This window comes from Rhinopithecus roxellana, chromosome 9, assembly GCF_007565055.1.
Source record: "Rhinopithecus roxellana isolate Shanxi Qingling chromosome 9, ASM756505v1, whole genome shotgun sequence".
Taxonomy (NCBI): Eukaryota; Metazoa; Chordata; class Mammalia; order Primates; family Cercopithecidae; genus Rhinopithecus; species Rhinopithecus roxellana.
The window spans coordinates 64876289-64889852 of record NC_044557.1 but is presented as its reverse complement, the minus strand read 5'-3'; the positions used below and the strand labels follow the sequence as shown (position 1 = coordinate 64889852).

Genomic DNA, 13564 nt, shown 5'->3' with positions numbered 1-13564 from the left:
AAGTATTAGATACCAGCTTCTTGTGGCATTTTGCTGCTGAGTAAATGATTTCTTATCCCATTTAATATTATTAGGGTGACTGTTGTATAAATGCATTAACTCTAATTCAGCAAATTAATGTTGGGTATTTTTTAAAATGTTGGCTGTGATATCTTTAAAAGACAGTGGCTGTCATGAAAAAACATTTAAAAGTTAATGGGAGCCAGGCAAGCTATGTTGGGGCCACTGCATTCCAGCCTGTGTGACAGAGCAAGACCTCATCTCTAAATAAAAATTTTTAAAAAGTTAATGGGAGGGAAAAAGTAAAACTATACATATTTTGAAGTAAACTGAGGAAATACTGTGGATTTCTAAATGAGATTATATTTCAGGAAGATTGAACAGATTAACATTTAGCCTTGATTTAGTGCTTGAGTGTAGAATGTTTGACCTGAAGACTCTTTAGATTTGGTTTAAAAACTTAATGTACTGTGATAATTGAAAAATTTTATAAGTTGAATACCTTCAGTCAACTTAGCCCTTGTTTTACAAAAGTCGACTGGGCACGGTGGCTCACACCTGTAATCCCAGCACTTTGGGAGGCTGAGGCAGGGTGGATCATGAGGTCAGGAGTTCAAGACCAGCCTGGCTAACGTGGGTGAAACCCTGTCTCTACTAAAAATAGAAAAATTAGCTGGGTGTGGTGGCGTGTGCCTGTAGTCCCAGCTACTCAGGAGACTGAGACAGAAGAATCACTTGAACCTGGAAAATGGAGGTTGCAGTGAGCCAAGATCACACCACTGAACTCCAGCCTGGGTGACAGAGCGAGACTTCGTTCTAAATACAGTTGAAATTGTGACACTTAGTATACTTCCTTATATTATGGTGTGCCCACTCCCTCCCTTTTTTACTTCAGACGTTATTTCAGTCATGATTGCTTTCATTGTACTATTGTAGGTGAACGAAATTTAAGAGGTTTATTTCTGTGTTGAGCAGTATATTCTCTGAAGTTACTGCATATTTTGAAAGTTAGCTTATCAGCCCTTTCCTCCTGTCCATTCTCTACCCATGTTTTTTTCTGCTTTGTTGTAACTGCCGTTTTCTGATATGTGCTGCTTCCTTTTTCTTTTGTTCTTTTATCCTACGTTTGGTTTTATCTTCTGGCTTCCAAATCTGGAAAACCTGGATTTGTTATTCTTTGGTCAGTTTGACAAAGCAACATACTTAATTGCCTCTTTTATATTACCATTAACCTAATTCTGTGAACTCTGTCTTCCCTTAGAATTGAAAAAGACTACGTGTACAAAAATCCAGTTAGTAGAAATAAGTTCTAGTATTTGATAGTACAATAGGGAAATTATAGTTAACATTTATTTCTTCTACCAAAGTAGCTAGAAAAATTGCAGTGCTCCTAACACCAATAAAAGATCAATGTTTGAGGCCGGGTGCAGTGGCTTTACACCTGTATTCCCAGCACTTTGGGAGGCTGAGGTGGGTAGATCACCTGACGTCAGAAGTTCGAGACCAGCCTGGCCAACATGGCAAAAACTCCATCGGTACTAAAAATACAAAAGTTAGCCGGGTGTGGTGGCACACGCCTGTAATCCCAGCTACTCAGGAGGCCGAGGCAGGAGAAACGCTTGAACTTGGGAGGCGGAGGTTGCAGGGAGTTGACATTATGCCGCTGCACCTCAGCCTGGGCACCAGAGTGAGACTCTGTCTCAAAAAAAAAAATCAGTGTTTGAGGTAATGGATATCCCAGTTACTCTGATTTGATCATTATGTATTGTATGGATGTATCAATATCACATGTACCCCAAAATATGTACAACTATTACGTCAATTAAAATTTTTTTAAAAGAAACAGATGACATCTTATTTATGAATCCCCTCTACAAAATACCCAAGTTATCCTCTTTAGTTTCTTGTTATACCTTTATGTGAGAAGAGGGCATTCACTGAGCAGGTGACCTGTTCCAGTACTGGATCACTCATAAGTTTTCTCATACTGAACAGAAATCTTCCCTTTTGCTAAATTTAATTGGTCTTGTCTCTTGGAGCCATTCATGTCCTGTTCTTTCCATTATCCTGACAGTTTCTAGTATACTCGCCATAACTTTGATTCCTGGTTGTGGAATCACATCCTTTCTGGTAGGCATATCATCCCATTGAGGCTGAGAATATGTTCCTTTTTTTTTTCCTTTTTAAGGTGGAGTTTCACTGTTGTTACCCAGACTAGAGTGCAAAGGTGCGATCTCGGCTCACTGCAGCCTCCACCTCCCGGGTTCAAATGATTGTCCTGCCTCAGCCTCCTGAGTACTTGGGATTACAGGCATGTACCACCACGCCTGGCTAATTTTTTGTATTTTTGGTAGAGACGGGGTTTTACTGTGTTGGCTAGGCTAGTCTCGAACTCCTGACCTCAGGTAATCCACCCGTCTCGGCCTGCCAAAGTGCTGGGATTACAGGCGTGAGCCACCGCGCCTGGCAGAAAATGTTCTTTTATAGTTAGCTTTTTTTGAGCTACAGTATTAGCCCCTTTAAATTTAATCTTTAATCCAGTCTTGCTTGGTTTTTGGTTTTTAAATCTTAATTAGCTTATATCATTGGACGATTTATTAGAAGTATGCCATTTAGGCGTTTTTCAACTCTTTTTTTTTTTTTTTGAGACGGAGTCTCACTCTGTCGCCCAGGCTGGAGTGCAGTGGCACGATCTCGGCTCACTGCAAGCTCCTCTTCCCGGGTTCATGCTATTCTCCTGCCTCAGCCTCCCAAGAAGCTGGGACTACAGGTGCCCACCACCATGCCCGGCTAATTTTTTGTATTTTTAGTAGAGATGGGGTTTCACCATGTTAGCCAGGATGGCCTGGATCTCCTGACCTCCTGATCCACCCACCTTGGCCTCCCAAAGTGTTGGGATTACAGGTGTGAGCCACTGTGCCCGGCCACCTTTCTCAGCTCTTATGGTCAGCATCTCACCAGAAACACTTGCCACTTGTTTGGTTCTTTTGGTCTATCATTGGGCCAATAAGCAGCCTGACTGCTGTTTACCTAACTCTCCTGTTACTTGTGGGTTCTAACAAATAGCTTTAAAGTTGTTTTATGGTTAATTCGGTGTTCAGCTTTGGGGAAAGAAGTGCTTAACTGCCATTTTAATTCCCAGGGAACTACTTAAAGTAGTTCAGCATATTACCCCAGTGTAAAATAAAATATGTAGGGATTCCAAAGTTACTACCTACAAAAGATAGATGACTCATTTTAGTAGCATTTATCAACACCTTTCCTAAAAAACTTAAGTTTTTAGTATAGCTTTAAAATGTTACATCTTCAGTGATTGGTTCACTCTTAAGTAACTGCATGTGTTTATGGCCTTCATCTCTACATACATAGAGGGGGTTGAAGTTACTGAAAAGTGAAGGACGTGATTAGGCAGTATTGCTCTTTTTGAGACAGTCTCACTGTCACCCTGTCCTAGAGGCAGTGGTACAATTCAATTATAAATCACTGCAGCCTCAAACTCCTGGACTCAGATGATCCTCCCGTCTCAGCTCCCAAGTAGCTGGGACTATAGGAGTGTGCCACCACACCTAGTTAACTTTTAAATTTTTTTGTAGAGGCAGGATCTCATGTTCACCGGGGTGGTCTCAAACTCTGGTCTCAAGAAGTGATCGTCCCACCTCAGCCTCCCAAAGTGTTGGGATTACAGGAGTGAGCCACCGTGCCCTGCAATAATTGTTTTAAAGTGTATTGTACTGGAAGGAATGATAGCCTTGTTTCTACAGCTAGATTATGAAGTACCAGAAGATTGTGCTTCCAGCTTCTAGCATAGTGTCTGGTGTTACTGTGATAATAGAAATAAACGTTTGAGTGCTTACTCCTAAGTGCTTACCTGTATTTTTTCTCAACAATCTTAGAGGTCTCTGCCTTACAGTTGAGATAACTGAATCATTGAGATTAAGTAGTTCACAGTGTTTAGTGCTGTAATTCAAACCCAGACTCACCCCAGAGCCACTATGTTTATACCATCTCCCATAGTTGAATGAATAATACAATTTGTATAACAATGAAACTTTTGAAAACCCTGGTCATTTGTTTCTTAAAATCATTGTTTTTAAGTGGAAAGACTCACCTGACTATTTTAAATGCAAGTCTCTTCCAGTGTTTGAGGCAGATCTCCAGAGAGCAACCATAGGTGGTAAAAAGCATTGTATTCAAAGGACAAAACACTTTTGCAGCTAAGAGAACTTTGAATATAAAAGTATGAATGTGGTGTAATACAGAGGTTGCTTTCCTAACCAAAATGTTCTTCTGATTTCAGGCCAGTAGTTTTATTTTATTTTTATTTTTTATTTATTTTGAGATGGAGTCTTACTCTGTCATCCAGGCTGCAGTGCAGTGGTGCAACCTCGGCTCACTGCAACCTCTACCTCTCAGGCTCAAGCAGTTCTCCTGGCTCAGCCTCCCTAGTAGCTGGGATTACAGGTGCCCTGGCTAATTTTTGTATTTTTAGTAGAGACAGGGTTTCACCATACTGATGAGGCTCACCTCAAGTGATCCTGCCACCCTAGCCTCCCAAAGTGCTGGGATTACTGGCATGAGCCACTGCGCCCAGCCTCAGGCCAGTATTTTTAAGTATCAGTTAATAATTGTAGGAAACATCATTTCAGGTTGACTTTTCTCACCTTTAACCTTTCTTACAGCACAGTGCAATCTGGCCCTACTGCCACTTCATCTGGGTTATCTAGCTTGAGTTGTTAAAAAAAAAAAAAAAAAAAAAAATCGGGGAAGAAGTTGGGTTAAAACTGTTCACCTACCCACCATTGGAACATAATGAGTAAACACAAAGTTGGAGTTACTATTTAAAAGCATTTTTCAAATTTATATTTTGCATATAAATAGGTGCTATGTATACTCATACTTTGTTTTGTAAGAATGGATTTATTTGGAGTTTAGCTCAACTGAAAATTGATTTCACCTTGATTCCCAGAGTGTACTTGAACTTTAAAGGAAGCAGGGTAGTGAGAATGGGTGGTTGGGGTTTTTTTGTTTGTTTTAATGTTTACCTAATTCTACTACTAGAATTATTTTTCTCCCCCTTAACTGAAAATTTTAAAATTACACATTTATTGAGTCTTCCCATCCCCAACACAATGATCTAATTTTTTTTGCTTTAAAATCAGTTACAGAGTGTAATGTTTAAAATCCTGATCAAATGACTCAGACTGTAGTAATGGTTTTAGACTTATAGGGATGATGTTTTAATTTTATCTGTTGTCTGGGATGATCTGCAATCATGTATCTTACTAGCCGAAAATGACGTCAGTGAGATTAAAGGTCTGCTCTTTAAGATCTGTAAGTCTCCTACCGCTGTCTTTTTACATTTTTTTAAATTTTTATTTATTTATTTTTTGAGACGGAGTCTCACTCTGTGGCCCAGGCTGGAGTGCAGTGGCGCAATCTCGGCTCACTGCAAGCTCTGCCTCCCAGGTTCACGCCATTCTCCTGCCTCAGTCTCCCAAGTAGCTGGGACTACAGGCTCCTGCCACCGCGCCTGGCCAATTTTTTGTATTTTTTAGTAGAGATGGGGTTTCACCGCCTTAGCCAGCTCATTAGAAAGTGTTCCTAAATATGAACGGTCATGCTTCACATTCATTGAAATCAGCATGTAAATAGATAACATTGTCAGGGACTGATACTCAATTATATTGTCCTCAAATAATAAACTGAACACTAACTTCAAAGTATTGCTGCCCAAAGCATTCTGCTTTAAACTACAAATTCATGTGCCAGCTGCATTCACAATTGTATTGACAGTGACTGGGCGTTAAAGTTGTATAACTTAAGACTATAGTTTGTCCTTTAAAAAATGCAAGTTCTTTCAGTTTTGTAAATGTTTTATTCTCACTATATCTGTTTCTTTCTTCTTAAGTCTCTTTTGGAAAAGTTCTTGATCCCCAATGCTTCACAAGCAGAAAGCAAAGTCTTCTATTTGAAAATGAAAGGAGATTACTATCGTTACTTGGCTGAGGTTGCCGCTGGTGATGACAAGAAAGGTATGCTGTTTTTAAACCTGTTGGTTGAACTTGTATAAGATAACATAGTGAGGAAGAGTCTCTGAAGCGTAAATAATTCTTGCTTTTAATTGCTTAGAGTGCCGAATAAGGAGTAGCAGTGCTTTTTTTGTTTCTGAGAATATATATTTACTGCCTAATACTGGCATTCTAATATATATGCTTTCTCAAAAGCCAATTTTGTGCACAGGGATGTTTTTTCAAGATTTTAAGAAAGGTGACCAGCCTGAGCAACATCTCTCTCTACAAAAAATGTTTTGAAAATTAGCTGGGCATGGTGGTGCAAGTGCAAGCCTTTGGTCCCAGCTAATCTGGAGGCCGAAGTGGGAGGGATCACTTGGGTCTGGGAGATCAAGGCTGCAGTGAGCCCTGATTGTGCCACTGCACTCTACCCTGGGTGACAGACCCAGACCCTGTCTCAAGAAAAAAGAAATAGCGGTCACAGTGTAACTGAGGAGCAGTGCAAACTAGTTAATTTTTAAAAAATATAACAGTAATGAGATTATAAAGTTGTTTTATCTTGACATTGACCAATGACTAGTGTGTACCAGGAGAAAACTCCCTTTAAAAAAAAATTAAAGGGCCTTGTTCAATTAACCAATATTAAGCTGTTACAGGTTAATATTTCAAAGGATACGTGAGATATTAAAGGTTTGGTTTGAGGGGTGAAGATATAATGCACACTTTATCTCAGTACGTTTTGGTGTGTCTTATCCAGGGATTGTGGATCAGTCACAACAAGCATACCAAGAAGCTTTTGAAATCAGCAAAAAGGAAATGCAACCAACACATCCTATCAGACTGGGTCTGGCCCTTAACTTCTCTGTGTTCTATTATGAGATTCTGAACTCCCCAGAGAAAGCCTGCTCTCTTGCAAAGACAGTATGTATTTTACCTGTTACATAGAAATTCAGCAGTCTTTATTATTTGAGCACTGAAATGTAATGTATTATTTTTAAATCATAGGCTTTTGATGAAGCCATTGCTGAACTTGATACATTAAGTGAAGAGTCATACAAAGACAGCACGCTAATAATGCAATTACTGAGAGACAACTTGACAGTAAGTACATAACAGCATCATTTGTCATGAATGTGATTGAAGAGGTTATGTTTTACTCTGAGGAATTTTTTTTTTTTATTAAGTACATCTTTTTAAAATTTTTTTTCAACACAATTCATAGGCTCTCATAAATATCTTAGCTACTGTTAAAATCATATGAAGGAAAACTACAGAAACTGAAATATTAGACTAAGAACTAAAAAATATACACATTGATGTTACCTGTGTTACTAAAATTTGAATGTTAGTATCAAAAGTGTACTGAGGCTCTACATGTTTTAGTTCCTTTAAGAATGATTTTCTTGCCCATTAAGTTGCCTCTGTATTTGTAAAGATAATGATAGGGAATTAATAACTTGAGTTATAAAATCTCAGGTGTCTACAGAATCCAAGTGGAAGTCTATTTTGCCTAGCTGCTTCTTTTAAATGACTATATGAAAGGTCGTGATTGTCCTTGGGATACTGCAGATGTATAAAAAGAAACAGTGTCACTATCGCACCAGAAACATCAACAGTAATTCCCTAATAATGTTTGAATATCTAAATAATACTTGAATTCCAATTGTCTCTCTTTTTTTAAGTTATTTGAATTGGGATTCAAATTCAGTCCACAGTGCAGTTGATTTGTGTGTCTTGTTTCTTAGGTCTTCTCCTTTAGGTAAATATTAGATTTGAAATTTTGAGGCTTAGGTGAAAAAATTATCAAGCATTTGCTGTGTTGTGTCAGGTAAAGAGGTAGGAATTGCAGATGATAATCTAGTATTACTGTTTTTTTGTTAGACTTTTAGGGCCATTTCTCTTGGGGATTATATAACCTCATTTTATACATTTCTCTTCCAGCTTTATTCTAGTCCACTGCCATTTTCTATGAACTAGTTATATATTCTAGTGCTGAAAATCTTGAAGAGTTTTTTGAATAGCATTGTATACTTGTGTATTAAACCTAAAATTACTTTATTAGCGCAATTTGGAGCTACCTATAAACTTTTCTGATACTTGAGTCAAGATAATAAGCTATAGTAAAGAATGAAAGAATCTTTATATCAAACGTTAAGAAGCACTTTGTTAACTAACTTTGGTATTAAGGATTTTTCTTTTCTAGTTGGAAGTGATGACATTTTTCAAGTGATGACCTGAGACCTAGATACTATGTTTTGTTCTCATCACTTTTTAAAAGGCCCTGATCTACTGTCTGCTTCCAACTGAATTTTGCTATCAGTATAGCATGAAGAGCATATATTGCAATAAGAAAACCAGGGTTGGCCGGGTGCGGTGGCTCACGCCTGTAATCCCAGCACTTTGGGAGGCCGAGATAGGTGGACCACGAGGTCAGGGATTCAAGAACAGCCTGGCCAAGATGGTAAAACCCCATCTCTACTAAAAATACAAAAATTAGCTAGGCATGGTGGCGGGTGCATGTAATCCTAGCTACTCGGGAGGCTGAGGAAGAGGATTGCTTGAACCCAGGAGGTGGAGGTGCAGTGAGCTGAGATCATGCCACTACACTCTAGCCTGGGCAAAAGAGCGAGACTCCCTCAAAAAGAAAACCAGGGTTTTGATTCTAATTCTGTCATTACTTATATGTCTTCTCTGAGCCTTATTAGTGTCAGCTGTCACCATTATAGGTTGATAAGATCATTTATCTGTCAAGAAAAGAAATTATCCCAAAACTTAGCATTTCAGTCTGAATTTGGTTGACCAAGACTGTCAACACATTACTCTAGAAAAAGAGAAATATTTTGTATCAAATTTGCATGTTTATACAGAAAATTCAAAAATCCTTGAAAGTTGGAATAGGAAGAGAGACATTAGAAACAATTTCATCTTGCATTTACAAAACCCCTTGATTAACAGGAGGAACACACAGTTTCCAAGAGGTCATTTGGCTATCTGTGTGACCTTGGAAGTAGTAGTCTCTTTTCCAGGCCAGAGATATATTTGCTTAGTAGATAAATGAAGCTAATGGATGATTTGGGGAATATAAAAATAATAATTAGGTGGATTTTCCCCCTTCCCCTCAGTATTCATGTGTAAGTCATACAAAATTTAAGATTGTCTTGAATCCTTTTGTAATTACCTCTGAAAATCCCTACAGAGTGGTTAAGACTTAAACGTTTTTAACATCGGAGCAGTTGGCATAAATAGAGTTCATAACCCTACCACCTATGGGACAACTTTCATTTTTACCTCTTAAAAGATTTGGTTCTAGTTTTTGTCCAGCATTTGTTTTGAATCATACGATAGGTTAGTGCAAAAGTAATTGAGGGTTTTGCCATTTAACGTAATGGCAAGAGCCGCCATTACTTTTGCACCAACCTAATAAATATACAAAGGTTTGTTTTTCTAAGCTTGAAGTGTTAGAAAAGCTAGATTTGTAGTTTAGCTCAGAATTGAGGCTGGTCCTTGAATTTCATGGACTATAGGATTCTGTTTGGAGTGTGAGTCACTCTAAGATCTACCAGGGGAGAGTAGTCAACCCTAGCTCCTTCAGCATGGGCCAAATTAGATGCTTCTGGTATAGTTGGACTTACCTTGGACATCCATCTTTGGGGCTCTTTAGGTTCTGACACCTACTGATGCTTAGTTTTCAAAAAATAATTTAGGGGCCGGGCGCGGTGGCTCACTCCTGTAATCCTACCACTTTGGGAGGTCGAGGTGGGTGGATCACGAGATCAGATCAAGGCCATCCTGGCCAACATGGTGAAACCCTCTCTCCCCTAAAAATACAAAAATTAGCTGGGCATGGTGGCGCACGCCTGTAGTTCCAGCTACTAAGGAGGCTGAGGCAGGAGAATCACTTGAACCTGGAGGTGGAGGGTTCATTTCCAGCCTGGTGACAGAGCACAAGACTCCATCTCCAAAAAAAAAGATTTCTTCTACTTTCTCTTCACCTTCTATGGATACCCAAAACTTTTCCTGTATCTGAAGATTATTTGAAGGCAACTCTGTGGTGTACTTACCCTGCTTATACAGTGGTTATAGAGAAAGTAAATTTGTGTATTGAGATGTTTTTGTATCTTGAAGGTAAGTGATGCTGCTATCTTTTTAAGAATGCTTTTCACCTAAAACGTTTGGGTATCTTGGCAACATATATACATATAAGAAAACTTTGCGCGTCTCCCCCCCCCCCCCCCCCCCCATCCCACTGAAACTTGCTGAAAAATCTTTCCTTCTTTTACCAGTTGTGGACATCGGATACCCAAGGAGACGAAGCTGAAGCAGGAGAAGGAGGGGAAAATTAACCGGCCTTCCAACTTTTGTCTGCCTCATTCTAAAATTTACACAGTAGACCATTTGTCATCCATGCTGTCCCACAAATAGTTTTTTGTTTACGATTTATGACAGGTTTATGTTACTTCTATTTGAATTTCTATATTTCCCATGTGGTTTTTATGTTTAATATTAGGGGAGTAGAGCCAGTTAACATTTAGGGAGTTATCTGTTTTCATCTTGAGGTGGCCAATATGGGGATGTGGAATTTTTATACAAGTTATAAATGTTTGGCATAGTACTTTTGGTACATTGTGGCTTCACAAGGGCCAGTGTAAAACCGCTTCCATGTCTAAGCAAAGAAAACTGCCTACATATTGGTTTGTCCTGGTGGGGAATAAAAGGGATCATTGGTTCCAGTCACAGGTGTAGTAATTGTGGGTACTTTAAGGTCTGGAGCACTTAGAAGGCTGTGGTAGAAACATACTCCATGGACACCACAGGTTAAACCATGTGTATCTGTGGAACACTCAGTCTCAACGTGCACACCTTTGACTACAGCTGCAGAAGTGTTCCTTTAGACAAAGTTGTGACCCATTTTACTCTGGATAAGGGCAGAAACGGTTCACATTCCATTATTTGTAAAGTTACCTGCTGTTAGCTTTCATTATTTTTGCTACACTCATTTTATTTGTATTTAAATGTTTTAGGCAACCTAAGAACAAATGTAAAAGTAAAGATGCAGTAAAAATGAATTGCTTGGTATTCATTACTTCATGTATATCAAGCACAGCAGTAAAACAAAAACCCATGTATTTAACTTTTTTTAAGGTTTTTTGCTTTCGTGAATTTTTTTTTTTTTTTGATACTTGCCTAACATGCATGTGCTGTAAAAATAGTTAACAGGGAAATAACTTGAGATGATGGCTAGCTTTGTTTAATGTCTTATGAAATTTTCATGAACAATCCAAGCATAATTGTTAAGAACACGTGTATTAAATTCATGTAAGTGGAATAAAAGTTTTATGAATGGACTTTTCAACTACTTTCTCTACAGCTTTTCATGTAAATTAGTCTTTTGGTTCTGAAACTTCTCTAAAGGAAATTGTACATTTTTTGAAATTTATTCCTTATTCCCTCTTGGCAGCTAATGGGCTTTTACCAAGTTTAAACACGAAATTTATCATAACAAAAATACTAATAAAACTACTGTTTCCATGTCCCATGATCCCCTCTCTTCCTCTCCACCCTGAAAAAAATGAGTTCCTATTTTTTCTGAGAGAGGGAGAGATTGATTGGAATTCCATTTAAAATTTTGGTATATGGCATTTTCTAACTTAGGAAGCCACAATGTTCTTGGCCCATCATGACACTGGGTAGCATTAACTCTTAAGTTTTGTGCTTCCAAATCACTTTTTGGTTTTTAAGAATTTCTTGATACTCTTACAGCCTGCCTTCGATTTTGATCCTTTATTCTATTTGTCAGGTGCACAAGATTACCTTCCTTTTTTAGCCTTCTGTCTTGTCACCAACCATTCCTACTTGGTGGTCATGTACTTGGGAAAAGGCCGCATGATCTTTCTGGCTCCACTCAATGTCTAAGGCACCCTGCTTCCTTTGCTTGCACCCCACAGACTATTTCACTCATCCTATTTACTGCAGCAAATCTCTCCTTAGTTGATGAGATTGTGTTTATCTCCCTTTAAAACCCTACCTATCCTGAATGGTCTGTCATTGTCTGCCTTTAAAATCCTTCCTCTTTCTTCTTCCTCTCTTCTCTAAATAATGATGGGGCTAAGTTATACCCAAAGCTCACTTTAACAAAATATTTCCTCAGTACTTTGCAGAAAACACCAAACAAAAATGCCATTTTAAAAGAGGTGTATTTTTTCTTTTAGAATGTAAGCTCCTCAAGAGCAGGGACAATGTTTTCTGTATGTTCTATTGTGCCTAGTACACTGTAAATGCTCAATAAATATTGATGATGGGAGGCAGTGAGTCTTGATGATAAGGGTGAGAAACTGAAATCCTAAACACTGTTTTGTTGCTTGTTTTATTATGACCTCAGATTAAATTGGGAAATATTGGCCCTTTTGAATAATTGTCCCAAAAATTACATTCAAATAAAAGTGCAATGGAGACCTTGGGGTCTTTATTTCCAGGAGAAAAGATACCTTCTGCATCTAGGGCAACAATCCTTTTCCCTCACAGCTCTTTATTTTACCTCACTCACTGATTTCTCCTGACCCCCAAGCCAAGGAGGTAAAATAATCATACATATATTTTAAGTCATATTTTTATAGCTAAGGGATGTCAAGCTAGAGTGACGAGTTTTTTTTTTGTTTGTTTTTTTTGAGACAGTCTAGCTCTGTCATCCAGGCTTGAGTGCAGTGGTGCAATCTCGGCTCAGTGCAACCTCCGCCTCCTGGGTTCAAGCGATTCTCCTGCCTCAGCCTCCTGAGTAGCTGGGCATACAGGTCCCCGCCACCATACCCGGCTAATTTCTGTGTTTTTAGTAGAGATGGGGTTTCACCATGTTGTCATGTTGTCCCGGCTGGTCTTGATTTCCCAACTTCAGGCAATCCGCCTGCCTCAACCTCCCAAAGTGCTGGGATTACAGGAATAAGATACCGTGCCCAGCAGAGATGCAATATTATTCAAGTAAATAAAACCTGAAACTTGGCGCATTTGCCTATTTAATGTGCATCAGTCATCTGAACTAGGTTGATTTTGGAATAATGAAAACACTTCATTAGTAATAACTAATGTTTTCTACATAGTAGCTCCCAATAGATGAAGGAAAATTTCCAACCCAAGATTTTTTGTCTTGGAATTTGAATAATGTGTAACTATCTCCTTGATTGTCCCAAATCCAGGCTTTATGTCTGCTTTTGTCAATTTAACATCCTAGTGCCAGGAAACTGGAAAATCCAAGGATTTTTTGTGTGTGAAGTATTGAAATTTGTTTAAAACAGTCTCAACTCTTGCTCAGGCTGGGGTGCAGTGGCATGATCTCGGCTCACTGCAACCTTCGCCTCCCAAGCTCGAGTGATTCTCCTGCCTCAGCCTCACAGGTAGCTGGGACTACAGATGTGTGCCACCACGCCTGGCTAATTATTTGTATTTCTAGTAGAGACAGGGTTTCACCGTGTTGACCATGATGGTCTTATCTCCCGACCTTATGATCCGCCCACCTCGGCCTCCCAAAGTGGTGGGATTACAGGCATGAGCCATAGCGCCCA

At 38.9% G+C, this 13564-nt stretch overlaps 1 protein-coding gene across 6 annotated transcripts in view; it reads left to right on the top strand.

Annotated features, from left to right (window-relative positions):
- Nucleotides 1-12463, top strand: part of YWHAZ (tyrosine 3-monooxygenase/tryptophan 5-monooxygenase activation protein zeta) — a 36225-nt gene extending 23762 nt beyond the window's left edge. For all 6 annotated transcript variants that reach the window (XM_030937316.1, XM_030937318.1, XM_030937314.1 and 3 more), the window contains 4 exons: nucleotides 5909-6032; nucleotides 6769-6932; nucleotides 7017-7112; nucleotides 10295-12463. In XM_030937316.1, coding sequence (XP_030793176.1) covers nucleotides 5909-6032; nucleotides 6769-6932; nucleotides 7017-7112; nucleotides 10295-10354 — 444 coding nt within the window. In that variant the 3' untranslated portion in view covers nucleotides 10355-12463. The remainder of the gene's footprint in view (nucleotides 1-5908; nucleotides 6033-6768; nucleotides 6933-7016; nucleotides 7113-10294) is intronic.
- The last annotated feature ends 1101 nt before the right edge of the window (nucleotides 12464-13564 follow it).